Below are 27,086 nucleotides of genomic sequence, written 5' to 3'. Positions count from 1 at the left end.
CAGTATCTTGAAGAGATATTTGCACTCCCATGTTTAGTACAGCATTATTCACAATAGCCAATATAAGGAATCAGTCCATCAGTGGATAAATGGATAAAGAAAATGTGTGTATATATACACAATGGAATATTACTCAGCCTTAAAAGGGAATCCTGTCATTTGTGACAACATGAATGAACCCGGAGGACATTATGCTAAGTGAAATAAGCCAGACAGAAAGATGAATACTACACCATCTCATTTATACATGGAATCTAAAAAAGTGAAACCATAGAAGCAGAGAGTGGAATGGTGATTGCCAGGAGCTGAGGTGTAGGAGAAATGGGGAGATGTTGTTCAAAGGGTTCAAAGTTTCAGTTATGTGGGATGACTAAATTCTGGAGATCTAATGTACAGTATGGTGATGAGCATAGTTAATAATTCTATATTGCATACTTGAAATATGCTGAGAAAAGAGCTCTTGTTTTAAAAACTATTTTCTAGCTTTACTGAGGTATAATTGACAAGTGAAAACTAGACATTTGGTGTGTACATTGTGATGATTTGATATACATATACATTGTGAAATGAATAGATCTTAAATGTTCTTACCACACACACACACACACACACACACACACACACACACACTCACACAAAATAACTATGTGAGGTGATGGATATGTTAATTAGCTTGATTGTGCTAGTCATTTCACAATGTATACATATATCAAAATATCACATTGTATATCATAAATATATACTTTTTTATTTGCCAATTATACCTCAGTAAAGCTGGAAAAAGAAAAATTAAAAAGAAATTTGTGATTTTAAATGGTATTTTAGCAGTTGGAATACATAAATACTGCTTGAAATTATTTAAAATTTCTTTATTATTTTCGTTTAGTTTTGTACTCCCATTGCATCTGCCTGGTTGGTTAAGGAAGGCAAAGTCATTCCCATCAGTCTTCTTGATGATACAAGTTATGCATCTAATAATGACATTTTAGAAGATGAAGACATTGTAGAAGCTGCTCGAGGAGCCACAGAAAACAGCGTTTACTTGGGTGAGGAGATGTCTCTTATCTAGTGATAAAATATATCGACATGTAGATTTCACTCCTACATTGTTCCTGCCTACTTCAGGTGTGCCTATAGTAGTTTTCATTCCTAAATATATTCTCTGGCTTAGATTGCCCGTAAGATTTATACCTTGATATCTATTCCTGCAATTTTTTTCTCATTTATCCAATTCTGAAACTTTTAATTACTGTAGCATATTTTTTTCCTCTGAAACCTATATTAGAATGGCTTAAAAATGTTGCCATTATATAGCATGATTTCAAGTTACTTATATATCCCCAAAGTCAAAAACTTTCTACACTCGTATTTGTATTTGCGTCTATATCAATTTGTTCCTCCCTTAAAGATTATGTTTATTTTTCTGTGTGCATTTGTACAACCTATCTGTAAAATAAAAATAAAATTTTGGTGTGCTACTGGGCAGTTAAGGCCTTTAATATAACAAATTTTGAAAAACCTTGAATCTAATTATTTGAACTAGTTTCGGTGGACAAATGCTCACAAAATTCTTTAAGCTCTATTAATGTGCTACCCACCCCTCATTCTAAATGAAATGCAATAATTTGAAAGATTAACATGGCATGCATGTGTTATGATAATATTTAACTGAATTGTTAGCAATATCTCTGGAATTATGGATATTTAGATTTTCTGAAGCAGAAAGTTACTTCATCTAAGCTGTTAGTCTCATAAGAGTACAGTGACTTCTTTTCTTTGAATTTTCCACCTGGATGAGTTTTGCAGTAATTACGGGAAATTATTAATCAGTGAGAAAATTGTATGGACCTTGCGTGTAACTTACTTCCTTTATTTTTGTTGAATAGCGTTTGGGTCAAGTTTGAGTGCTTCAGCCATGATTCTTCTTTGAAAAGAGCTATGTGACACATGAAAAATAACTGGAATTAATCTAATTTTATTATATTAAAATGAATCTTTTTGAAAAACATCATTGGTGCTTGAGCCTAAACATAATTGACAATGTTCTGGTTTATTCAGGAATGTACAGAGGCCAGCTCTATCTGCAGTCATCAGTCAGAATTTCAGAAAAGTTTCCTACGAATCCCAAGGCCTTGGAATCTGTTAATAATGAAAATGCAATTGTTCCTTTGCCAACAATCAAATGGAAACCCTTAATTCGTAAGTGAATTATAAACTTTCATAAAGTTTATTAACGTGTTAAGAGGCCTAATCATGAATGTCTTTGCCCTAGTTTTGAATATCACAGGACCACAGTTATTATGTACTCTATATTTTCTGATAAATTAGGAAGGTATTTCAGATGTTAATGAATTTTAATTATCAATTAGAACATGATTTCATTGAAACAGCAGTTGCTTCTCTAGAACTCAATGTTAAATTATTTCTGTATACAACTTAGAAAAACTCTTAACCATTCACTGACCATGCCTAAATGTAGCTCTTAACCTGCTTATATCAAGAATATTTATGAAAAATTATCTTGTTTTCCCATCATATTCTTTGAAACATTTAATGAATTGAAATCAAATACTAGGCCACCTGGTTCCTTCAGTTATCTTCTCATACCTTGTGTATGTTTTTATCACATGTGTCTCATCATAGTTTAATTACTTGTTTAGACGATTTCATCTTTTCTATAAGACTGCTTTTCAAGGGAAAGAACCGTGAACTGTTTGCTTGACTTAACATGCTTAAACAGAACTCTGTGGCTGAATGTGTTTTTTTGAATGAATGAGGTACATGTGTTTTCATTAAAGTCATAACAGTTAAAATTTTACATTTTCCTTTAGATTCTCCTTCCCGAACTCCTGTCTTAGTAGGGTCTGATGAATTTGACAAATGCCTTAGTAATGATAAGTTTTCTCATGAAGAGTACAGTAATGGAGCACTTTCAATCTTGCAGTATCCATATGGTAAGTGTGATTATTCTTGGATTGAAAATGCCGAGTTTTATTTTTTATTTATTTTATGTATTAATTTGAAATTAACAGAATTCAAATGAAAGGTAGTCGTCAATTGGAGAGTAGGAAACAAAATATCTTATGAGGTAATACTGTGAATGGTGTGCAGGGGTGCAAGCTCCAAAGTCAGATTGTCAGGGTTCACATCCCAGTTTTGCCACATACTAGGTTGGGGACACCTAACGTCACTGTGTCTAGGTTCCTTCATCTGTGAAACAAGGGTGGTAATCCTCATATATATTTATTGGGTTGTTGTGAGGTCTGCGTGAGATAATGCATATGCCTGGCACGTAAGTGTTTAATAAGCGTTAGTTCTTGTTATGTGTTCTTATTTAATTATTAGTCCACGTAGTCTATATAAAATCATCCGTATAATGAAGAAAGCAGGTGTTCCCTATAGAGCCGTGTGAAAATGCTACAAAATGAGATTATTTTCATTTTGTTCACAGACGAGGGAAATTAGTGCAAAAGTCACGAATAGGTGAACTTGGGCATGAAATACATTCCTGTGTATTTAAAGTGGGGTATATTTAATTATGAAAGTCTTTTGAACAGTTAGATATTAAAAAGTCCTCAAATGCGCATTAGACAAAAACATAGATTCCTCATCAGTTACCCTAGGTGCTCGAACTGGGAAATTATTATAGAACTTAAATTGATAAAAAGCAGAGGGCTCTGAGCTAGAAATAGCAGTCTTTATCTGATATTGATCAAAATACAAGATAAGGGAGAATTGTGTGATCTGCTCACTTGGTGCAAAACAAAGACAAAACAGACAAGCTGCTTTCTAGGACCAACTTGTTTCGACAGTCAGAAATGGACCAGGAGCCTGGTGGACATGTTTTCCTTTCAGCTTGCGAAGAATGATTCATGATAAAATTTGGTATTTGATTGATACTAAATGAAGTAAAATTTAAAGTCCTTGAAGGAAGTTTGAGTACTAATGCTTTCTTGTATTTAAAGGATTGAATTATTAATGAGGTAAGCAATGAGACAGACATTAAATTTTTTCTAGTCTTATTATTCAGTATAAAGAAAACATATGATACTTATGGAATAAAGGAAAATATACTTGCATAGTTAAAAAAACAGGGTAAATAGGCTGTTGAAATGTGTTAAAGAAGAGATGAAACTTTTACAAAATGAATTAATTAGTGTTGTAAGTCATAGGAAAATAGATAATTTTAATAATTAAAGATGAATCTATTTTGGTTTACCTTTTTTTTTAAAAAAAACTTTCAACGTTTGTTTTTGAAGATAATGGTTATTATCTACCATACTACCAGAGGGTAAGAAGCAAACGGAGCACCTGGAACACAAAAATCACAGTCAGATTTCTCGACAACCCAAATTACAACAAGAACATCCGCAAAAAGGATCCTGTTCTCCTCTTACACTGGTGGAAAGAAATAGTTGCAACTATTCTGTTTTGTATCGTAGCAACAACTTTTATTGTGCGTAGACTTTTCCATCCTCAACCTCACAGAGTAAGACATATTTTATAATTAATTTATTTCAAAGTGTTGGGAATTTAGAAACCTAACTGTGTGTATGGTGGGGGGCCGAGGGATACATTTATGTAAGTTTTATCATAAAATAATCATTGTTGCCCATACATCATTTCTATTTCCTTACCATTCATTTACTCCTCAATCCATTGCAGTCTGGCTCCCACCTCATCATTCCCCTTTAGTTTCACAAGAGAAATGGGGTATTTTGTGTTCTTCTAATGCTTTTATTTTTTTCAATATTATTTATTTAGTTTTCAATGTTATCTTAAGGACTAAAATTGTTAGCGAACTTCCATTTAGCTTTGTACTGATAGTGATTTTTTTCTCCCACCTCATCAGCAAAGGAAGGAATCTGAAACTCAGTGTCAAACTGAAAGTAAATATGATTCTGCAAGTGGGGAATCTAATGACAGTAGCTGGAATGACATAAAAAATTCTGGATATGTATCACGGTAAGAGTCTTGTCATAAAATATGTATGTGTCTTGTAGCTTCTCGTGGCAACTGTTTGGATCAAAGAAGAAATAGCCTCTAAAATAAGATCTTGTTTAACTGTTGTTTTATTTTTAAATGTGTATATCTATGTAAATAAAACATAGACTTTACCCTAAAGTAACTTAAAATTATTCAGAATGGTATGTACGATAAAAATAGAGTGTTGTAAAAGTTTAGAATTTCAGCCACCAAATTAAGTTTTTATCAGATAACTTAGTTATTGAGGGTCTACGTGTACTAAGCTCAGCTATTAATAATACCAAATAATAATTGTGTTATTAGACTATGATATAAATCTACATTTGTTACTTAATCCTTAATTATTTATTTCATTTTTATTGTGTCTAGAATAAAAAGTAGAAAAATGGGGGAAATATACTATAAAATGGGGAGGATGGATCATTTTTTGAAAGCAGAAGAGGCAGGTGGGTTACCTAAAAAGGCAATTCAAATCATTTGAAAGTAAAATAAAAGTAAGAACTCTGTTAGCAATCTGTCACGTGCACAGATTTTGATGCTTTGTGGTACAGGAAATGGTGCTGTGGTTCATTTTTCATATTACATGGATTATTGGTACTTTTCCCCTTTGTTTTGTTATCATACTTAGCACTTCAGTGATATAGGAACAAGGAAAAGATATGGCATGTTACTGCTTAATGTCTAGGTGAATGGTTTTATGACAGAAGAGACAGAAAATTATTGCTAAAATGTGTGACGTTTTGGTTATCTGTGGACTTCATTTATCTAAGCTGCATTCATACTGTAGTATCAAAAATTGAGAATTTGCTATAATCAAGTTTTAACTACTAGTTTTTCAAAGCAGAATTTACTGGGTAACTCACAAATGGTAAGGGCTTTAAGAGCCTTGCTAATAAAGATGCTGACAAATGGATCCGTGGCTGGCAATAGCAGCAGGCCGTGAGCAAGAGGGCGAGCAAGGGACCCGACAACTCCCGGCGGGTACTCCACTACGGAAGGCATTCATTGTTCATTCAATATTTCCTCTGAGCAACTGTGTGTAGGACAGTGATTCAGGTTGTGGGAGAAAACAAAAGACTGGGCCTGTCCTGGAGGAGCTTAAAGTCTATGGGGGAAGCTAATACTGGGTACAACAAAAACATAAGAAAAAAGCCATGCACTAAGTGAGTAACTCTGCCTGTGATGATTCAAGAATGCATCATAAGTGAGGTCATATCTTAATCGAACCTTAAGCCATGCATGAGTAAGAGTTAGGTACATAGAGACAGGAGGATTGAGCTATGCTGAATAAATATATATTTGTAAGGATGTTGTGAAAAGAATTAGAATAACGTGTTCTAAAATTAATGACTTAATTTCATTTTATTCATTATGAAGAGTACAGCTGATTGTTTGTAAAGTACAGAAGCTCTGTAATAATACCTCATGTTTGTTGTTAGGTGTCTGCTAGATTCTGCACATTATTAAGAGCATGAGTTCTGGGTTCAGTCATGAGTCCCAGTCCCAACTTTTGTCGTTTACCAGTTGGGACCTTAGGCAAGGAGATACTTTACATTTCTAGAGTCTGTAATCATATTTAAGATGTTTCTCTTTTCAGAAGATATATCCATTTTCATATGGATTTTTTTTTTTACTATAGGAAGATAACTCACTTGGCCATCCAGGAGTAGGACAGGAACTTGATGGGCTTTTGCAGTTAGGGAGATGGATTTGTACTGAAGTACTTTGACTAGCTATTTTTAGGGATACAGGTGATTACTCTTCATTCTCTGTGAAGGTAATTGGTCCATGGAGGGCTAGGATCTGTTGCCTGTCCTCCTTAACTCCGTGCTCTAGCCAGCTGAGCCAACTACTAAATTAATAGGAGTGTGCAAATCATAAAGTAATAAACTTGGCCTAATAAGGGACATTAAAGATAATCTAATTCAACTCTTCCCTGATATGGCTGGAAAAACAACTTCCACAGCATGAATTCATTCATTCATTCATTCATTTATTCATGCATTGTTCAAGAGATATTTGTTAGGTCTTCTGTTTGCCAGGTAAACCCAGACTCTGAAAATACAAAGAAAAATAGGAATGTGTCCCTGCATTCAAGGACCCCACAATTCGGTGGCATTGGAGAGAGTGAGCTGCATACAAAAACTGCAAAATATTGAGATTAAGTTTAAATAGTTCAAAGTACTATGTGCACAGTATTATGAGAACATTAATGTCTGTGGTCTAGGAAGGCCTAACACAGGTGGCGAGATGAGCAGAATGAAGGAAGAATAGAATTTCATCAAGTGCAAAAAAGTAGGCCATCCCGGGAGAGCAAATACATAGCAGAAGCAAAAGCTGCGAAATTGTGGGAGAGCCTGGTGGGAGTTGGCTGGAATAGACAGTGCAGATCAGTGAGGTCAGGTGTTAAGTGGAGAGTAGGCTACAGTGTGGAGGTCCATCCGTGACAGACAGCGAGTTAGCTTCTTTGTGATGAGCATACTGATTTGTGAGGCAACCCAGCCAATTTCAGGTAGCTTTGGTTCCTAGAGCAATTTCTGGCTGAAAAAGTCCTGAAGTGTAACAGGATTGATTAAATGTGTTCCATAAAACTTACAGTCACTGACATTAAGGACAGAATATTTGGGTAGGTGTTGGACAGTATTGGATGGGACAGAAGAGTAGTACAGTTGGTTTAAGAGCAGGTGATTAACAAGTGATTCTTAGAGAAGCAGAAGTTTTTATACATTTTATAAATTTCCTAGGAAAAAATTAGAATGTGTTTGCTTAATTTATACAAACAGAAGAACTGCTAATAAAAGAATGCTATTAGTAGAATGTACACTCTTTATTAAACTAAGTTCTGTGAGGCTTACTGAATTTATACACTTTTATATATCACAAAATAAGATTGAACTGATTATTACCATACTACAAAATTTTAAACTATTTGCAAACTTTTAAAAATATATATATTTTTTCAGATATCTAACAGATTTTGAACCAATTCAGTGCATGGGTCGTGGTGGGTTTGGAGTTGTCTTTGAAGCTAGAAACAAAGTAGATGACTGCAATTATGCTATCAAGAGAATCCGTCTCCCCAACAGGTAATGGATGGTACTGCTGGTAAATGTGGAGTTAGCACTATATTATCTAACCCCATAGGCAATATGTCCTTTCTTACCATACTCCATAGAGACTACAGCAAGCATAGTTTCTGACTTTCTGAATCTTCTGTTGTAAGTGCTACCACGTAACCAGATGTCTAAAAGATGTGATCTACTTTGATTGCTTTGTATCTACTTAAAAATAAATCTGCCTTTGTTTTTTATTCTTAACAACTCAGGACTTTCCCATAGTGAATTTTAATAACTATAGACTTTAATACATGGCACCATTTGTAAAAGAATGTATATTTATTGTGGAAAATAAGCAAGAGTATTAAAACAAAAATTATCTGTATCTTCTCTACTCTTCCCAGTAATAACCACTGTTAACATTTTAGAATATTTCCTTTTGATTTGTTTTCTGGTCATAAATTTACCTAATTGGTAGCCTAGTTATCAATATAGTACAGTTTTATCTCTTGCTTCCTTCATTGTATCCTCAGCATTTTCCATGTTATTAAGAGTATTTTATTAAAATGTTAAAATACATTAAAAGTTCTTTTATGGCTGGATAATAGTCCAATTAATACATGTGCCATATTATGGTTGACCGTTTCTTATTGTTAAACATTTAGGTTTCCAATTTGTTGCAATTAAAAATAACTTTGCAGTGTCCACATTTTATATAAATTTTTGATCACATCTGCTTACTTAGGGTAGAGTCTTAGAAGTAGGATTTGTGGCCCAGAATACTGTGATGCTTAAAAGGAGCTTCCAATAATACATTGCTTCCCACAGATTATAGAAGGAGCCTGTGGATTCTTGATTAAACGTGCACCAGCGGGGCTGTACTTCTAACTGGTAGTTAAATGCTCTGTCCAATAGATGGGGACACAGAAACGGCATGGTTTGAGTACTACAGGACTAATTATTTTCTTTGGTCTATAATTTTTCATAAGTGCAAGGCACCTTCTAGGGTGTACAATTAAGAAAGGCTTCTGTGCTCAAGAACTTATAACTATTTGATGCTTTCGTATTATATATATATATATATATATATATATATATATATATATATATATTCAAATAATTGCAGTGCAAGGAAGATTGTGACCCGTGGGTTTGCTAAATAAACAGCTTCTCATGAAGAAAGCGTAGATGTAGCCCAATGGGAGTAAAGGAAGGCGAGCTTTATGGAGGCAGTGACGTCTGTGCTGAATGTTCGAGAGTAGCTTGTATCTCAGTAGACAGAGGTGTAGGGAAAGGATGGCCAAGTACATGGAAGGGCCTGGGCAAACACGCGAAGGTGGTAAAGAGAATAGTGAGTGTTCTGGCATGGGTGCAGCAAAGGGTAAGAATGGGGGAGTGTGGGAGAGGGGAGAGAAGATGGAAAAGATTGGGTACAGCACCTGAAATGTCAAGCAAGAATGACATGATCGAAGTGGAGGTGACTCTGGACGTGGTGTGTCGATGGCTGGTATGAGGAAAGGGACATAGACAAGAATGTTTGTTAGGAGGTTTCTTTTGGCAAAAATTTAGGATACAGAGGATACAGAATATTAATGCAGCAGCAGTCCCGGATGAGAAAGGAATGAGTATGAGGAATTGAAAAGGAGGAGCCGGTAGGAGTTGGTAAGAATGTGAGGACCTAGAAGGCAGTGAATTCAGAAGCATACCAGGATTCTCAGAGAGTGGGGACAAACAACAAGGCACAGCGGGAAACGTGGGAGGAGCTGACCACCTTCTGGGGAGGGAGGAGGGTATAACTTGTACTTATTATATTGTTTCAGATGATAGTGGGGTCCCTAGAAATGTGATTAAATTCATCCGTAAAGCTGTCAAGGCAAAAGATCAAATCCAGATGCTTTTCTAGTTAAACTTCGTTGCCTATAAATGATATTTCATATTGATTAAATGTTTAAAGCAAGTTGAGGCTTGCTTTAAACAAACAAACAAACAAACTTGTGCTAGGACAAGCTTTTCGGATTATAATATGTCCCTTGTTGGGGGGTCATTCTCCATCCTCCAGAGCTGTGATGCTGAGCTCTTTCTTCTGAATACTTCACTTATGCCCCTTCATCCTTCTATTCATTAACAAACATTAAGCAGTAATCTTTAAGGATCTGTAGTCATTCCTTTTCAGTCAGCCAAGGTTTGAATGAAGCAATAGATGTGCTTGTAGCGCTTACTTTTAGAAGAAAAAAAACCCAAAAAACCTAAAATGACATGTATTTTTTTAACTGCAGGACTTACTATGTGGTTTTTTAGAATCATCCACTAGGTTAATTCATCTGTTTCTAATTTTACATTCAAGGGAGAATTTTATTTCTCATTATTGGATATGATTACTTCTGCAGATCAGAGCACCCTTCAGTGTCTCCTGTTTTCCTCTGTTTCAGGGAATTGGCTCGGGAAAAGGTAATGCGAGAAGTTAAAGCCTTAGCCAAGCTTGAACACCCAGGAATTGTTAGATATTTCAATGCTTGGTTGGAAGCACCACCAGAAAAATGGCAAGAAAAAATGGATGAAATTTGGCTGAAAGATGAAAGGTAACATTGTTAGACATAGACATAAAAACTAGACTTGTCTTTCAGGTTAGTTTTTTGCTTATGTGAACAAAATATCATTTGTAAAACTTCAGAGGTGATTTTTTTTTTTTTTTTTAAGAAAAATAACAGCAAATTACTCTTATCATACTTTGGAACGTTCTCTAGTCACTTGTTAAGTGAAAGTTCATTTAGTATTTAAACACGAATTTTTCTTCTTTTTTGTCTAGAATATGAATTTTTTAAATTAAATTTATTTGGGTGACGTTGGTTAATCACATAAGTTTGAAGTGTGCAGTTCTATAATACAGCATCTGTATATTGCCCTGTGTACTCACCACTCAAAGTCTAGTCTCCCTCTGTCACCGTATATCTGACCCTTTTTACCTAACTCTTCATCTTTCCCCCACCCCTTCCCCTCTGGGTGTTGTATTTGATTTGCTAGTACTTTGTTTAGGATTTTTGCATCTGTGCTCCTAAGAGATATTTGGTGTGTAATTTTCTTTTTTTATGTTGTCCTTGCCTGGTTTTGGTACCAGGGTAATTTTGACCTCATGAAATGAGATAGGAAATACTGCCTATTCTTCAATTGTTTGGAAGAGTTTGAGAAGGACAGGTATTAAATCATCTTTGAATGTTTGGTAGAATTCACTAGTGAAGCCATCAGGTCTTGGAATTTTACTTTTTGGGAGGCTTTTGATGATTTTCAATTTCCTTACTTTTGATTGCTCTATTTAGATTTTTCTATTTTAGTTTGTCATGATTCAGTCTAGGAAGGTTATATATTTCTAAGAACTTATCCATTTCTTCTAAGTTACTGAATTTGGTGGTATATAGCCTTTCATATTATTCTTATATTGTTCTTTGCATTTCTGTGGTGTCCATTGTAACTTCTCTTTCATTTCTGATTTTATTTGAGTCTTTCTCTTTTTTCCTTAGTGAGTCTAACCAGAGGTTTGTCAATTATATTAATATTTTCAAAGAACCAGTTCTCTGTTGCATTAATTTTTCTATTGTCTTTTTGTTCTCTATTTCATTTAATTATTCTCATCTAATTTTTTTTTTAATTTCCTTCCTTCTACTGACTTTTGGCTTTGTTCTTTTTTTTCCTAGTTCTTTAAGGTGAATGTTAGATTGTTTACTTTAAATTTTTCTTGTTTCTTGAAGTAGTCCTATAATGCTATAAACTTCCCTCTTATTACTGCTTTTGCTGCATCCTCAAAATTTTGCTATATCATATTGTCATTCTCATTTGTCTATGTATCTTTTGATCTCTTATTTCGTCTTTGACTGAGTCATAGCATGTTGTTTAATCTCCACATATTTTGGTTTTTCCAGTTTTCTTTTTGCAGTTGATTTCCAGTTTCAAAGGGTTGTGGTTAGAGAATATAATTGTTATGATTTCAGTCTTCTTAAATGTGTTGAGGCTAGTTTTGTGCCCCACCATATGGTCTGTCCTTGAGAATGTTCTTGTGCACTAGAGAAGAATGTATGTTTTGGGATGAAAAGCTCTGTAAAAATCGATTATGTCCATTTGTTTTAATGTGTCATTTAAGGCTAGTATTTCCTTATTGATTTTCTATCTGGATGATCTATCCATTTCTGTCAATGGAGTACTTAGGTCCTCTACTAAAATTGTATTTTTTGTCATTTTCCTCCCTTTTGTTCTGTTAGTAATTGCTTTATATATTTTAGTGCTCCCAGGTTGGGTGCACATATATTAATAAGTGTTATGTCTTCTTGATGTATTGTCCCCTTTGTCATCATAAAATGTTCATCTTTGTCTCTTGTTACCCTTTTTATCTTGAAATCTATTTTGTCTACTACAAGTATGGCTACACCATCTTTTCTCTGGATGCCATTTGCATGGAATATCGTAGTCCACCCCTTCACTTTGAGTCTCTGTTTGTCTTTGCAGCTGAGATGTATCTCCTAAAGGCAGCCGATAGTTAGGTTTTGTTTTTTTAATCCATCCCACTACTCTGTGCCTTTTAACTGGTGGGTTCAACTATTTACATTTAGGGTGATTATTGATATATGAAGATTTCCTATAGCTATTTTATCTTTTGTTTTTAATAGTTCTGTGTCTCCATTGTTTTTTTCCCCTTGTGTTTCTGTTATTTTGGTTTGGTGGTATTATATGATTTTGTCCTCCATTTCTTCTTTCTTATGTTATGTGCCTCAGTTCTAGAATTTTATTTTGTGGTTGCCATTAGGTTTATGCAAAAAAAAAAGTTTCAGGGCCAGCCCGGTGGCTCAGGCGGTTAGAGCTCCGTGCTCCTAACTCTGAAGGCTGTCGGTTGGATTCCCACATGGGCCAGTGGGCTCTCAACCACAAGGTTGCCGTTGCAACTCCTTGAGTCCCGCAAGGGATGGTGGGCTCCGCCCCCTGCAACAAAGATTGAACACGGCACCTTGAGCTGAGCTGCTTCCTGGATGGCTCAGTTGGTTGAAGTGCGGGCTCTCAACCACAAGGTTGCCAGTTCAATTCCTCGAGCCCCACAAGGGATGGTGGGCAGCACTCCCTGCAACTAAGATTGAACACGGCGCCTTGAGCTGAGCTTCCGCTGAGCTCCCGGATGGCTCAGTTGGTTGGAACGCATCCTCTCAACCACAAGGTTGCCAGTTCGATTCCTCGACTCCCGCAAGGGATGGTGAGCTACGCCCCCTGCAACTAGAAAATGGCAACTGGACCTGGAGCTGAGCTGCGCCCAACATAACTAAGACTGAAAGGACAACAACTTGACTTGGAAAAAAGGCCTGGAAGTACACACTGTTCCCCAATAAAGTCCTGTTGCCCTTCCCCAATAAAATCTTAAAAAAAAAAAAAAAGTTAGTACAGTACAGTAGTCCTCTTCCTTCTGATTGCATCTTATCTTCATTCAGTCCTTCCCCCCACTTTAGTTTTTGTTGTCACAAATTATCCCTTTTTATGCTGTGTGTTCATTTCCAAATTGAAGTAGCTGTTGTTTTTTTTATTTTTTTAAATGCTTTTACTTCCTTTAATCTTTGTTATATTTAAGTATTTAATAGCCTATTCTGAACTAGAGTTGTAATTTCTGCTTCCGTCTGTCAGTCATCTTACTCACAGTTTTGCATCCTTTGGTATTTTGTTTCAGGCAAAAGAGCTTCTTTCAGCATTTGTTGTAATGCAATTCTTGTGGTAAATTTTCTCAGCTTTTATATGTCTGGAAAAGCTTTTATTTCTCCTTCATATCTAAAGGATAACTTTGCTGGATATATCATTCTTGGCTGGTGATTTCCCTCTTTTAATAACTTGAATACTTGGTTCCACTCTCTCCTAGCTTGTAAGGTATCTGCTGACAAATTTGATGAAATTCTAATAGGGTTTACCGTCTTCTTTTCTCTCTCTGCCTTGAGAATTCTTTCTTTGTCTTTAATTTTGGACAATTTTAATATAATGTGCCCTGGAGAAGGGCACATTTTTGGATTGAGATAATTAGGTGTTTTGTTAGCTCCTTGGGTTTGAAGATCCAGTTCTTTACATAGGGTTGGAAAGTACTTGTCAGTTATTTTTTGAATTAGGCTCTCTGTTCCCTTCTCCCTCTCTTCTGCTGGTATACCCATTATGCTTATTCTTACATTGCTCTTTCTAATGGAGTCAGATAGTTCTAGTAGAGTTCTTTCTTTCTTTCTTCTTTCCTTCGTTTCTTTCTTTCTCTCGATTCTTTCTATTCTTCCATCTGAGTCATCTCTAGGTTTCTATCTTCAATATTACTAATGCTTGCCTCCATTAGATCTGCTCTACTTCCTAAACTTGGTAGTTCATTCTTCATTTCATTTATTGAGTTCCTCAACTTCAGAATTTCTTTTTGGTTCTGTTTTTATAGTTTCAATATCTTTGGTGAAGTAATTTTTTGTTGTTGTTTTTTGCTTTTATTTCTGAGCTCTTTAAATTGCTTTTCTGAGTTTTCTTATAGTGTACTGAATTTTTTTTACAACTGCAATCTTAAATTCTCTGTCATTTAAATCACAGTCTTCTGTGTCTTTAATTTTATTTTCTGGAGATTTTTCATTTTCTTTCTGAGTTCCCTTGTTACTTTCGTTATTCATGGTGCTTGATGGATTATTTCTCTGCTTGGGCACTTGTGGGAATGAAATATTATTTTTAAAGTATTTGACTCTTAACTGTGTAGCAAGTTGATAAGTAGAGGTTTTTCTTTGTTTTCCAGTAGGTGTTGCTGAAGCACAAGTTTTTATTTTTTCTTACCTGCACTGCTGGTGCTTTCGGGAATCTTTGTGGGGCCGTGTCGCCTCTGTAGTGGAAAACACCCCATACTCACTGAGGAGGTGGGCTTCACCTTTACAACCCAGTTGCCTTGGTCTCCGGACACCACCTCTGTGGTGGGATGTGGCAGGTTATGGTCTCCTGACCTGTGTGTTTCTGAAGCCACCTTCCTGTAGTCAGAAGCGGCTCTGTTTGCATTGACTCAGTTGCCTCTATCAGGGTCCACAGATGGGTAGGGGTGGGGTGGGCGGTGGGAAGTGGGTTCGCACATCTGTGGCTCTGTTCTTTCTAGTGGGTTTAGCTGCAATGAGTACAGACCACTTAAGCTGGAAAGTTTTTCTTGCCCTTTTGCAATCTGCCAAGTAGGGATTTTACTGCCAGGTGGGGCAGGAGGGGATGGGTTGGGTGGGTTCCTCCATCTGCAGAATCCTTTGTCTAGTGATGGTGGATTGTGGAATGCTGCCACCGTTTATACTGCTTCTCTGCCCCTGATCCTTCTCTGCCCCCAATGGGCTCAGCCTCAACGTGTACCGGCTACCCAGACCCAATTGCTGCCTCTGCCCCTCCAGTTCTCCCAGTGGGGTTATACTGCAGCCCTTCACTGCTACCGCCTCTGCTGGGGCCTTGGCAAGCACCAGATTGGGTCTGCAGCTCCTATCTCTGTCCTTCCCTGTCCTGTCCCCACTCTTTGCCTGACTTGCCCACCACCTTAAGAAGTCTCAATGAGCACATCTGTCAGACACATTGTGTATTGAACAGGGAACCCTTTGTTAAATCGTAGCTGTCCAACTTGTTGTAACTTCAAGAGGAGACACCTGGAGGTCCTTTCACGCCACCATGCTGCTGACATCACTGATACAGAACATACATTTTTAAAGTTATTAGTAGATAGGGCTCTATGAATTGTAATTCACTGAGGGATTTACAGTGGCTTTTCAAGTAGTTTTCAACTATTTTCAGTTAAAAATACATAAACTTATGCAACCTGAAGGTAATTCCCATATTAAATATGCTGTGTTATAAGAGGGAAGACCCTTTTAAAAACTACTAAATGAGAACAAAGAGGAAGCAGGTTGCAAACAGCTAGAGTAAAATTCCTGTCTAGAAGCACCAAAAACAGCCCTCGTTACAGTGACACTTGTTACAGACTCTGCCAATAAGCAACCCAAGGAAGGATCACGTGACAGGGCCCCTGGTCTCCCGGCCCTGTGAGCTAGGGCTTCAGAGTCACAGCCACTGAGGGGTCCTGTCCTTGTTTTTCCTTCTGTGCTTTGCATTTTGCATGAAGACCTTGTCTGCCCTAGCATGACTGTCCTAGATAATCTTTCCAAGTTGAAAATTAATGTTGAAAATTAAGTTTTTTAGAAAGAATGGATGGAATGTGATATTCTTTGTCTCATATAGCATGTTTTTATTTAATCTGTATGTTGTTTGTGTTTTGGTAGCTGGCTTTATTGTAGTTGAAGCTTTCAAAACTAAGGATGTGGTTCACATAATTGAATCCACACATATTCACTCTCATCCCTTTGTATTTCTCCCACTTTTAGCACAGACTGGCCTCTCAGCTCTCCTAGCCCAATGGATGCACCATCAGTTAAAATACGCAGAATGGATCCTTTCTCTACAAAGGAACACATTGAAATCATAGATCCTTTACCACAAAGAAGCAGGTCTTTTTCAGTAGGGATTTCCTGTGGCCACACAAGTTCATCTGAGAGCGAGTTCTCTCCACTAGAATTTTCAGGAACGGACGGTGGAGACTCCAGCGAGTCAGTGGATGCAGCACACAACCTCCAGGACAGCTGCCTTACAGATTGTGATTTGGAAGGTGGCACTGTGGATGGCAGTGATGACGGGCACACCTTTGAACTTTGTCCTTCTGAAGCCTCTCCTTATGGAAGGTCAAGGGAGAGAACCTCCTCTTCTATAGTATTTGAAGATTCAGGCTGTGATAACGCGTCCACTAAAGAAGAGCTCAAAACTAACCAACTGCATGTTGGCAACCATTATGCTCACAAACTACCTGCTACTAAGCATTCCAGTAGCAAATCTTCTTCGGAACCCACTCTGTCTATTTCTCTTCCAAGACCAACCACTCTGAGTCTAGATCTCACTAAAAACACTGCGGCAAAACTCCAGCCCAGCTCACCAAAGGTGTATCTTTACATTCAGATGCAGCTGTGTAGGAAGGAAAACCTCAAAGACTGGATGAACAGCCGATGCACCATAGAGGAGAGAGAGAGGAGCATGTGTCTGCATATCTTCCTGCAGATCGCAGAGGCGGTGGAGTTTCTGCACAGCAAAGGGCTCATGCACAGGGACCTCAAGGTCTGTACTTATGAGCCATCACCCAGGGTTTCAGCCGACGTTCTGTGCAGTATGTGCAGTATTTGTGGATTTTAACTGAAGTACCCGTAAGAGTGGAGGAGAGTGAAGGTGTTGGGAGCAGAGGTCTGGGAAAGTGGCCTGAAGGGGCCTGCTGCAAAAATAAGAAATCTCATGTTTTAAAAACCTCAGGCAAATCGTGAATTCTCCTCTATAATGTGTTTTTATGTCCATGCTATAGTAAAAAGTATTCCCAATCTCCTGAAGGAAAAAAATATATATGTGTGAAATCTACCATGAGCAAATAGACTTTTTCTCACGGCTTTGAGTAACCCTGACACAGGTTCCCATGGGGCCCTGAGGTAGCATTATGAAATTGCCCCGCTTTTTACCCCTGTTCCCGGACTGTTTAGGCTTTGGGGCAGGAGGTGAGAAGTTGGGTGATGAAAGATGGCCCATGGTTAGCCAGGGGATTACAGCTCTAGAACCCTTGAATCTATTTTCAATATATACAGTATTGGATATTGTAGCAAAGCATTATGCTAAGTTACATAAGATTCTTACTAAAACATGCAGTATTTCCTCAGTATGTTTCTGAAATAAGGACATAGAACTTTTATTTAACTGATTTCTGCCATATTCCATATGTTCATAGAGATCATCATAGCAAACGTTGATGTGTAGTGAATATGTCAATATTTTTCTGATGGAAGTAGCTTAAATTCTTGATAGATTTGGACTCAATTACTTTCAGTTTTGTTCTATGTAACCACAAACTTGTTTCAGGCACTAAAGTAGCTATTTGGGTGAGTTATTTTCTTCTAAAATCAGTGGGTTTTTTTAATCCTTGAATATATTTTAAGATTTTGGAATAGCAGGGAGAAAAATTAGAAATAATTCCTCTTTTCCAAAGTAATTGTTTGTGAATTATACGTAATCACTATGCTTCAGCGATTTTGATATGGGCCAAAACTGATTGCCAAGAATTATTCTTCACTGAATGAGAAGTTCACAGATGATTTATTTTGGTTAGAAGGGAGAAGGTTACCAGGAGGCTAGATACCCCTAACTTGAAAGAGTGCTGGCTATTGGAATACGGTAAACATTTATCATTTGGTTGAACCCTATTAGCTGATACACACATTCTTCTTGTACTTAACATTTATTATATACACAGAATGCCAAGTTGAAAGGCATGTAATTATGTTTTTACTAATTTTAAATATTCTGCTGATTTTATAATGTTAATGAGATATTGGTGAATATTTGTTTGATGCTAAAAATGTTGTCTAAAGATTTTTCCTGTATTTCTCCATGCACCAAAATAATTTCAAGAAGAATGTTGATTTTCCCGGTTTTTTCTAGAAATCAAAAAACTTATTCTTTTCTAGAGATAAATTCCTTCTAAAGATTTCTAGTGAGCCAGAAAAACAATTCCCCCAAGATTTTTATTCCCAGTTGAAAAAGTTATACATTCTGTTCATTCTGACCTGTCTTTGAGCTCAACATTAAGCCTCCTAGGCTCTCTCCCCACTTTATTTTTTGGTCACATTTTTGTCATCAGCACTCTCTGGCCCCTGATTCTCCAGACTTCTGATCTTAATTTTTCTCTTCATTCAAGCTACACTGGGATTTTTTTATCAGTTCCTTAAATATACAGTGTCCTCATAGAACCTGGTATTTCTCCGTCATAATTCTTATCACAGTCATATTATGTATCCCCTGGTTTCCACAGGGGCACGAGCCATGTCTGTTCACCCACTGTATCCTTAGTACAATGGCTGAGACATTCTGTGTGCTCATATCATTTTATTTTGAATATTCTCTTGTTTGTAACCAAAATCATTTGTAATAATTGAATCAAAAAAGGAAATTTATTGGCCCTTGTAACTGAACTGTCCAAGATCCAAGTAAAGCTTGATCTAGGATCAAGTGACGTGGCCAGGACGTGGTTCCCCTGCCTCTCACCCCGTTTCTTGTTTCCATTTCAAGCAGGCTCTCCCTTCCCAGTCTCAGGACTGCTGCCAGCGAGTCTCAGGGCCACGTGTTTTACGTCGTTTGGAGTAGTGGGTGGAGGTGGGGGGGAAAGTATGAGTAGCTCTTTCCCCTACTATTGACCGGAAGGCCTGGTTCCCTTCCAATTGCTATGGGCCAAGGACACACACCCATCTCTAAACCAGTGTCCTGACCAGGCGATGGGATTAAGCTGCTGGGTTTATGCCACCTCCCGATACATTCCACCAGAAGCATGGCGTTGCTGCACAGTAGGGAAGAAGAGAGTTCCCAAAGTCAAGCCAAGATACTTCTGGTGGAAGCATGGGGATAGATGCTGGAGAGCCTAAAAATAAATCATTTTTTTAAAAGTATTGCAGTATTCGGTAAAGAATAGCAGACGATAGGAGAGGGGAAGAACGATGAAATGTAAGGCAGCATCGTCTATTATTGCCTCTCATACAAGGTTATTTGTGGGAGAGCAGGAGGTTATTATCATAGACTGGTTATGTGCAATAACTCATGCATTGCTTCAAAGTCAAAATTATATAGTGGTAGTTTGGAGTTTGGGAATAAAATGTTATTTATCTGGCAGTATTTGAAGCCTGATGAAATTCAATTTCATGAGCTCAATGGCTTCTTTTTGCCTTATTTCAAGGGCTATGAATGGTGGTCATCTTAGCAGGGGGTAGAGTAGGTTCTGAGGCAAACATGATATATTTCATGAAGGGGACTTTGAATTTGAGGAGCCCATGAGAAATTTGGTTAGCTGTATGTTCTAAACAGTTGCCCATGAGAGTCTAGAATTCGGGACAGAGGTCTTAGAATATATGGGAGCATGTGGGTTTTCAAAGAGGCAGTGCAAGGGAGTATTAAGAGCTCTGACTCTCCATGAGAGCCTCCTTTCCGCTCGCAGACGCAAACCCCAATGCCAGCTGTGCTATTCATTCAACAGACAGTAGTGATCGGCTGCCATAGGGCGCGAACTGTACAGAATGCTGGACCTGTGGTCGCGAAGCAGAAGTCCTTTTCTCATGGAGCCGGACTGCCTGAGTTTGAATCTCTGCCCCACCACTCACGGCCTGGGAACCTTGGGCAGTTAACTTCTCTGGGCTTCAGTTTTCACATCTGTACAGTGAAGGACTAATAGAACTAACAGGGTTGTATCATATGAGTGAATAGTAGTAAACAGCTCAGATGGCTCTTGGTATATTGCAAGTGAGATAGATGCATTTGCTATTATCTTTACTATCGTTATAATCATAAATTAAGTCATAAATGTAGAGAAACTTACCAGAGGGAGAGTACATAGAATAATAACATTGAGCATTAAGTAGAATGCCCTAGGGAATGTCAGTCTCTAAGGGTTTAAATAGATGCTAACTGTTTGCTAACTCATGAGCTAAATGGCAAAATGTAATTGCTAACTCCCTTTGCTTTATTCATGGTACTGGTGTAGCGTGTAGCATGGAAAGATTATTCTTATTTTCATATTAGCTCATTTTAAAGAGAAACATGCTTGAGAATGTCTAGTTTCTAATTAATTAAGTAAATTCCCTTTCTCTCCTTTTCCATACACACCCATTGTGCTTTTTGTCTGGTTTGATATTTTCAGCCTTCCAACATATTCTTTACACTGGACGACGTGGTCAAGGTGGGAGACTTTGGGTTGGTGACTGCAATGGACCAGGACGAGGAAGATCAGGTGGTTCTGACCCCGATGCCAGCATATGCCAGACACACGGGACAAGTGGGGACCAAACTGTATATGAGCCCAGAGCAGGTGAGTTTTTTTGTTTTCCTTCTGAATTAAAAATAGATTTTTAGTTAGCATGGCAGCAAGCTACATGTGCCCCATGACTCTCCTTCCATGTTCTGCTGAAGTAAAATCTGAAAAGTATGAAAACTGGTAGTAGTGTTCCCCAGGCAACACAGCTCGGATGCAGTTTCTACCACCTGAATTGGGGATGGATTGAAAAGAAACACTCACAATGCATAAAACATGCTCACCCTTTGAACCAGAACCTGACAGCAACCAGAAACTTAAGAAGATGCTTTGAACGCCCCCCTCCCAAGCTTAACTCCAGTTTGCCCTGTGTGAACTGGAGGAACTTTTCAGAGCCAGCTTGAGCCAGAGGTACTGTATTGAGCTGCCCTCACAGTAATTCTCAGGCAACTTCCCCAAGTACCATGGCAGGAAATAGAGGTAGTTAGGCTGGAATATCTTGCCTTGTGGGATGCTTTGTCTCCAGACGAACAGGACAGAGACTGGAAGAGTGATGGGCATCCTGGGAGCTCCAGTGCAGCAAGCCCAGCCACCACCCAGCTAATGACACGCACAAGCTTCGATGTGCTTAGATCAGCGGTTCTCAGACTTTGGTCTCAGTACCTGTTTATACTTGTAAACATGATTGAGAACCTAAGAGTTTTTTTATGGGATTTTTTTTTTTAAAGATTTTATTGGGGAAGGGGAACAGGACTTTATTGGGGAACAGTGTGTACTTCAGGGACTTTTCCAAGTCAAGTTGTTCTTTCAGTCTTAGTTGTGGAGGGCGCAGCTCAGCTCCAGGTCCAGTTGCCATTGCTAGTTGCCGGGGACACAGCCCACCATCCCTTGCGGGAGTCGAACCGACAACCCTGTGGTTGAGAGGATGCATTCCAACCAACTGAGCCATCTGGCACTGGCCCATGTGGGAATTGAACTGGCAGCCATCGGGGTTAGGAGCACAGAGCTCCAACTGCCTGAGCCATCGGGCCAGCCCCTTCTTACGGGATTTTATCTATGGGTATTTGCCATATTAGAGATTCAAAAGGGGAAATTTATAAAATTTTATTAATTAAATTAAAAATAACAATTTTACACCGGTCCCATCCTAAAGATATTTTTATGATAAATAAATGTTTTTCCCAAAAAAAGTTAGAAAAGTGGCATTTGTTTCCATTTTTACAAATCTCTTTAATATCTGATTTACAAGAGCTAGATTCTCATATGTGCTTTTGCATTCAGTTTGTTGCAATATGTTATTTTGGCTGAAGTAAATGAGGAAAATCTGATCTCACACAGATACGTAGTTGGAAAGGGAGGAATTTTTTAATAGCATTTTCAGGTAACTGTGGGTATTCTTCTTTGATAGTACATCAAAACTCAGTGAGTGATCATTTCTTAGGAGTCATTTGCCCTGTGGAATCTAAAACCATATCATCAAGCGTTTTGTGCTCTGTTACTTGAACATCCTTAGTTCATTTTGCACTTTGAATGGGGATCTTTCACCCATGCGTGATTTTGTAACATTGTGCCTTGATAATTTGGCAACTATTGTTTCCATAAGTTATGCAACTTTTCCAAAAGTTGTCACAATTCATTATACAATATTTTTTTAAAATCACTTTGGTTAATATTACCACCAATCTCACCAGAAAAAGCTTTAAGGATTAGGAACCTATCAGGTCCCCATGGTGAATGCGAATTTTCCAAAATTCCAGTTTTCCTGGAAGTGCCATTCTCACATGGTTCATCTTTAAGACAGTGTCTGTCAAGTATCCAAGTCAGAGTAGTTGTGGTTTGTCTACCAATTGTTCTTTCAAGTCAAAATGGTGTTCTATGAAAAGAGCAACTCGTTCATATTGTAACTCCAACAACTGCACAAGCTCTTTCTCTCCAGACAACCCTTGTGCTTCAGTTTAGAGCAGAAATGCTTTATGAATACTTACTTCCCATTTTGTCACACAGAATGTTATAAAGATGTGTACCTAGGAGTCAAGATGTAATAAAATTAATAATTTTTACTGCTTCAGCAAGGACATTTTAAGTGAAATTATCTTTTTTGTTGTTTTGTTTTTTAACTATCCGTATGTGGCACTGAAGAACATAATTACTGCTAATACAGTTTGTTGCCACTGTCTTGATTCATACTAAGGTTTCAGCAGTGTAATGGTCAACACAGTGAAAAGGCAAATCATGTCTTAGTATTGTATGAAAAGAATCTTGACTTTGCAGACCTCCTCTGAAAGGATGTTGGGATCCCCAGGGATCCATGGACCACACTCTGTGAAACGGCTGGATTAGATTATCTTTGGAAGTTATATCAGAGACCAGTCATAGGAATTGCCTTTGAGAAGAAGGACTTTATTTTACTGTAGTGCAGTATCCTATGGTACTGTTTCAGTTTTTTACATTATTCAAGCATTTCTTTGTTGTGTTTAAAATTTTCCTTTTTTATTTAATTAAAAAATATTTAGAAGAACCCTCTAATTTGACATGTTGAATTTCAAAGATAGAGGGAAAATGGTATAAGCATTTAGGTAGGGAAAAAGAAACGTTTATAGCTAAAGAGTTTGTTTTCTATAGGACTCAACCCCAGAAGACAATAAAGCAGCATGTACAGTTTTGAAGAAAAATGCCTGTGACCCATGAATCTTGTTTCTGGTCGTAGAGTTATTCAATGTACAAAGAAAACAGACATTTTTAGATAGATACGAGTTAAAGAAAAGATTCTCTTATGTGGAAAAAGCAGGTGTAGAAGTGTGTGCACAGTGTACTGTACAACGGTTTGTGTAAAGGAGGGGAGGCTAGGTGTGTATTTGCTTATGTTTAGGTAAAGAAGGAGGTGCCAGTAACGAGTGGTTATGGGAGCAGCAGACAGGACGTGGCTGCTGGGCACTGGTCATATGAGGGACAGGTGGGAGGGAAACTTGACGATATGCTTCTTTTTGAACCATGTGAATATGTTACCTATTGAAAGTGAATTTAAGAATGGGAAACTTATAAAAATATTGGCAGTGGACAGCTAAACCAATTCACTATATGTGTCAATGGCTTATGAATATGAATACCAAATTAAAATTGAATACAAAATGTAAAATAGTAAAAGTTTTGTAATTTTATATATAGTCATCCTAATAATCTGGGTCTGTCACTCCCATATTAAATTAATAATGATTAGGAAACAGAAGGTGGTAAGAACAGAGAAAGTAAAGATAGGAGTAAGGAGTTGCCTTTGATGCACCTAAATTCAGCAAATAGAATTAAAAATAATATTTCTGCCTTCTGTATCACTACAGAAGCGAAAAGCAAACTACAAGAAAAGGGAAAGGTATGGAAATACAAAATTTAAAGTGATGTAAAGCCAAATATTAGTTATGACAATAAATAAATAAATGTGTTTAAATTTCCCCCTGAAAGGGGAAACTTCAGATTGTGTGAAGTTTCAGAAGTGTGTGTGTGTGTGTGTGTGTGTGTGTGTGTTTGTGTGTGTGTTTCCAAAAAAGAAAGGTTAAAAAGGGAAGCTAGTTGAAAAATATACTAGGCCTTATATATAGTTGGCATTTGAACATTTATTGATAAACAAGTTAAAATAAGATACACTTTCATTTCAAACTTCTGGACCACAAAGAAGCATCAGTGTGTTTGAAAACAGAACTTGTGAATGTCTTGCTGCGATCACAATGCAATAAAAAAAGATGATAGTGGTTTGTTTTGATTTGGGGTTTTTGTTTGTTGTTGCTTCTGTTTTGGCTAGCTGGACATTTCAAACACCTTCCTAAGTAACTGTTGAATGAATAATAAAAATACTCATGCAGAGTATTAAGAAAACAATGAAAGAAATGAAAAATATTGACATTCATAGGAAGTTACCAATATTGTATTTGAAGATAAATGTATTTGAAAAGCCTTCATGTAGAAGCACTTTACTGTGTAAGTGATTCAGCTCAATAGGAGGGGGGGCAGGAGTTGTAAGATGTTAAATAGGAATGAAAACTCATGGGTGAAACAGTAAGACGACAACATTGTGGTAAATTTTTAAGTAGTTTAATAAAAAAGATAATCCTCTCTAGCAAATCTACTTAAAGGGGGAAAACCACAAATCAATTTAGAAATTAGAAATGACACATGTGGCAGAGGTTTTAATTTATAAGAGATTATTATATATACTTGATCATTTACAACCAAAAGTTTCCAAACTGGCTTGAGTAGAAAAAGAAATCTGGCCCAAGTAATTGAGTCGTTGTCCAATGAGGTGGCCAGGACCTGGTGAAAGAAGAAATTAAAATTGGACGAAATATCAAAGTACTGTAAATACATATTTATATCCATAGGAAAAAAGACAGGAAGGAAGAGCCATAAAATGTCAGCAGTCACTGTTTCTGTGTAGGGGGCTTTGAAAGGTATTTTGGACTTTTCTGTGTTTTCCAATTTTTCTACGTAGGCGTGTCAGAATTGATACTAAATGTTTTTAATAGCATTTTTTTAATTCACCATTATTCAAGTGGCTGGAAATATACCTTCACACTTTAAGTACTGTGAAAACAAAATAGGAATGACTGAATAAGTGGAATTCTACCTGGATGTATATGCCTGTGAATGAAGGGCTCCCTAGATGAGTCCCTGCCACCCCCAACCCTGTTTGAAATAGATGACTCGCCTGCCCTTCCCCTTAGGATCTATCACATTATACTGTTTATTCTTTTCATAGCATTTTTGACTCTCTGAAAGTGTTTGTTTTTCTTCCCCTCTAAAATATAAGCTATCAGAAAAGGGGCCTCGCTTATCTCTTTTTTCACTTTATCCCCAACACTTAAAACAATGCCTAAAACTCAGCACAAATGTTTGGGAGATGAGTGAATGTGAATGTCAGTGAAAAGATAAACACCAGCTAGGTAATCCTGGCCACCGCCCCCCACTGTTGTGCTGACTGTATTTGGGCTTGTACTGGGGTGTGTGTGTGTGTGTGTGTGTGTGTGTGTGTGTTGTCTACACACATGTGTACATATGTTGGAGGTGAGGGTTGCCATCTGAGAAAGAGATTGATGACAAGGGATGCAATATATATATATATTTTTTTTATTTTTTTTTGAAAGATTTTATTGGGGAAGGGGAACAGGACTTTATTGGGGAACAGTGTGTACTTCCAGGCCTTTTTTTTAAAGCCCAGTTGTTATCCTTTCAATCTTAGTTGTGGAGGGTGCAGCTTAGCTCCAGGTCCAGTTGCCGTTTTCTAGTTGCAGGGGGCACAGCCCACCATCCCTTGCGGGAGTCGAATTGGCAACCTTGTGGTTGAGAGACGCATTCCAACAAACTGAGCCACCCTGGAGCTCAGCAGCAGTTCAGCTCAAGGTGCCATGTTCAATCTTAGTTGCAGGGGGCGCTGCCCACCATCCCTTGGGGGACTCGAGGAATTGAACTGGCAACATTGTGGTTGAGAGCCCACTGGCCCATGTGGGAATTGAACCGGCAGCCTTCAGAGTTAGGAGCATGGAGCTCTAACCACCTGAGCCACCACGCCGGCCCCACAATATTTGTTACTGTTGTTAATGCCAGAAAATCAAGAGTAGCTGCAGAAATTTTGTCATGGCAATGTATGATAGTTAAAATACGGTAGTTAAAAATGGACAGTCTTAATTCTCTTAATAAACCTCTTATTATGCCTCTGTATTTTTAAATACAAAAACTGTCACTTTATAAAACATCCCTTTAAGAAGTCTCTCAAAATACTTTGGCTGTATGAATTGTCTTACCCAAGTTTCAGAAGCTGTACTAAGACATTGTTTTAAAATATTTTTTATCAAAGCTCTTAATTTTCTTATCCTTCTAGGAGAAAATGAGCACAGACCATAGTTACTTTGTTCTTGGTTGTAATCACCAGGAAACACAGGCCACGTTCTAGTATTACACAGTGATAAAACAATCAGCTTAAACTCTGAAAGGGTATATTACATTCTGCCCCCCTTGAGATTTGTACTTAATTCCTTATTTTTCAGATATTCTGTAAAGATCGCTTTATGTTCATGAAGCTACACTTGTTTTTTTAAATGTATTTAATAATGCTTTCCCCTCCTCATTATATGTTAATCTATCCTCTATGTAGGGGTAGGAAATATGGAAAATACAGGAATGTAAAAACA

General features: G+C 37.5%; 1 protein-coding gene across 1 annotated transcript in view; it reads left to right on the top strand.

The window, feature by feature from the left end:
* Positions 1-27,086, top strand: part of EIF2AK3 (eukaryotic translation initiation factor 2 alpha kinase 3) — a 75,945-nt gene that overhangs the window by 38,696 nt on the left and 10,163 nt on the right. Inside the window, exons 6-14 of the mRNA XM_019757039.3 lie at positions 887-1,046; positions 2,059-2,199; positions 2,832-2,954; positions 4,260-4,489; positions 4,853-4,965; positions 7,950-8,072; positions 10,472-10,621; positions 16,415-17,195; positions 20,800-20,967. Of these exons, the coding sequence (XP_019612598.3) occupies positions 887-1,046; positions 2,059-2,199; positions 2,832-2,954; positions 4,260-4,489; positions 4,853-4,965; positions 7,950-8,072; positions 10,472-10,621; positions 16,415-17,195; positions 20,800-20,967 (1,989 nt within the window). The remainder of the gene's footprint in view (positions 1-886; positions 1,047-2,058; positions 2,200-2,831; positions 2,955-4,259; positions 4,490-4,852; positions 4,966-7,949; positions 8,073-10,471; positions 10,622-16,414; positions 17,196-20,799; positions 20,968-27,086) is intronic.

Source organism: Rhinolophus sinicus, chromosome 2 (genome assembly GCF_057876585.1).
Source record: "Rhinolophus sinicus isolate RSI-liver-muscle chromosome 2, RSI-T2T, whole genome shotgun sequence".
Lineage (NCBI taxonomy): Eukaryota > Metazoa > Chordata > Mammalia > Chiroptera > Rhinolophidae > Rhinolophus > Rhinolophus sinicus.
The sequence above is the reverse complement of the archived record's forward strand: the minus strand, read 5'-3'. Positions and strand labels throughout refer to the sequence as shown.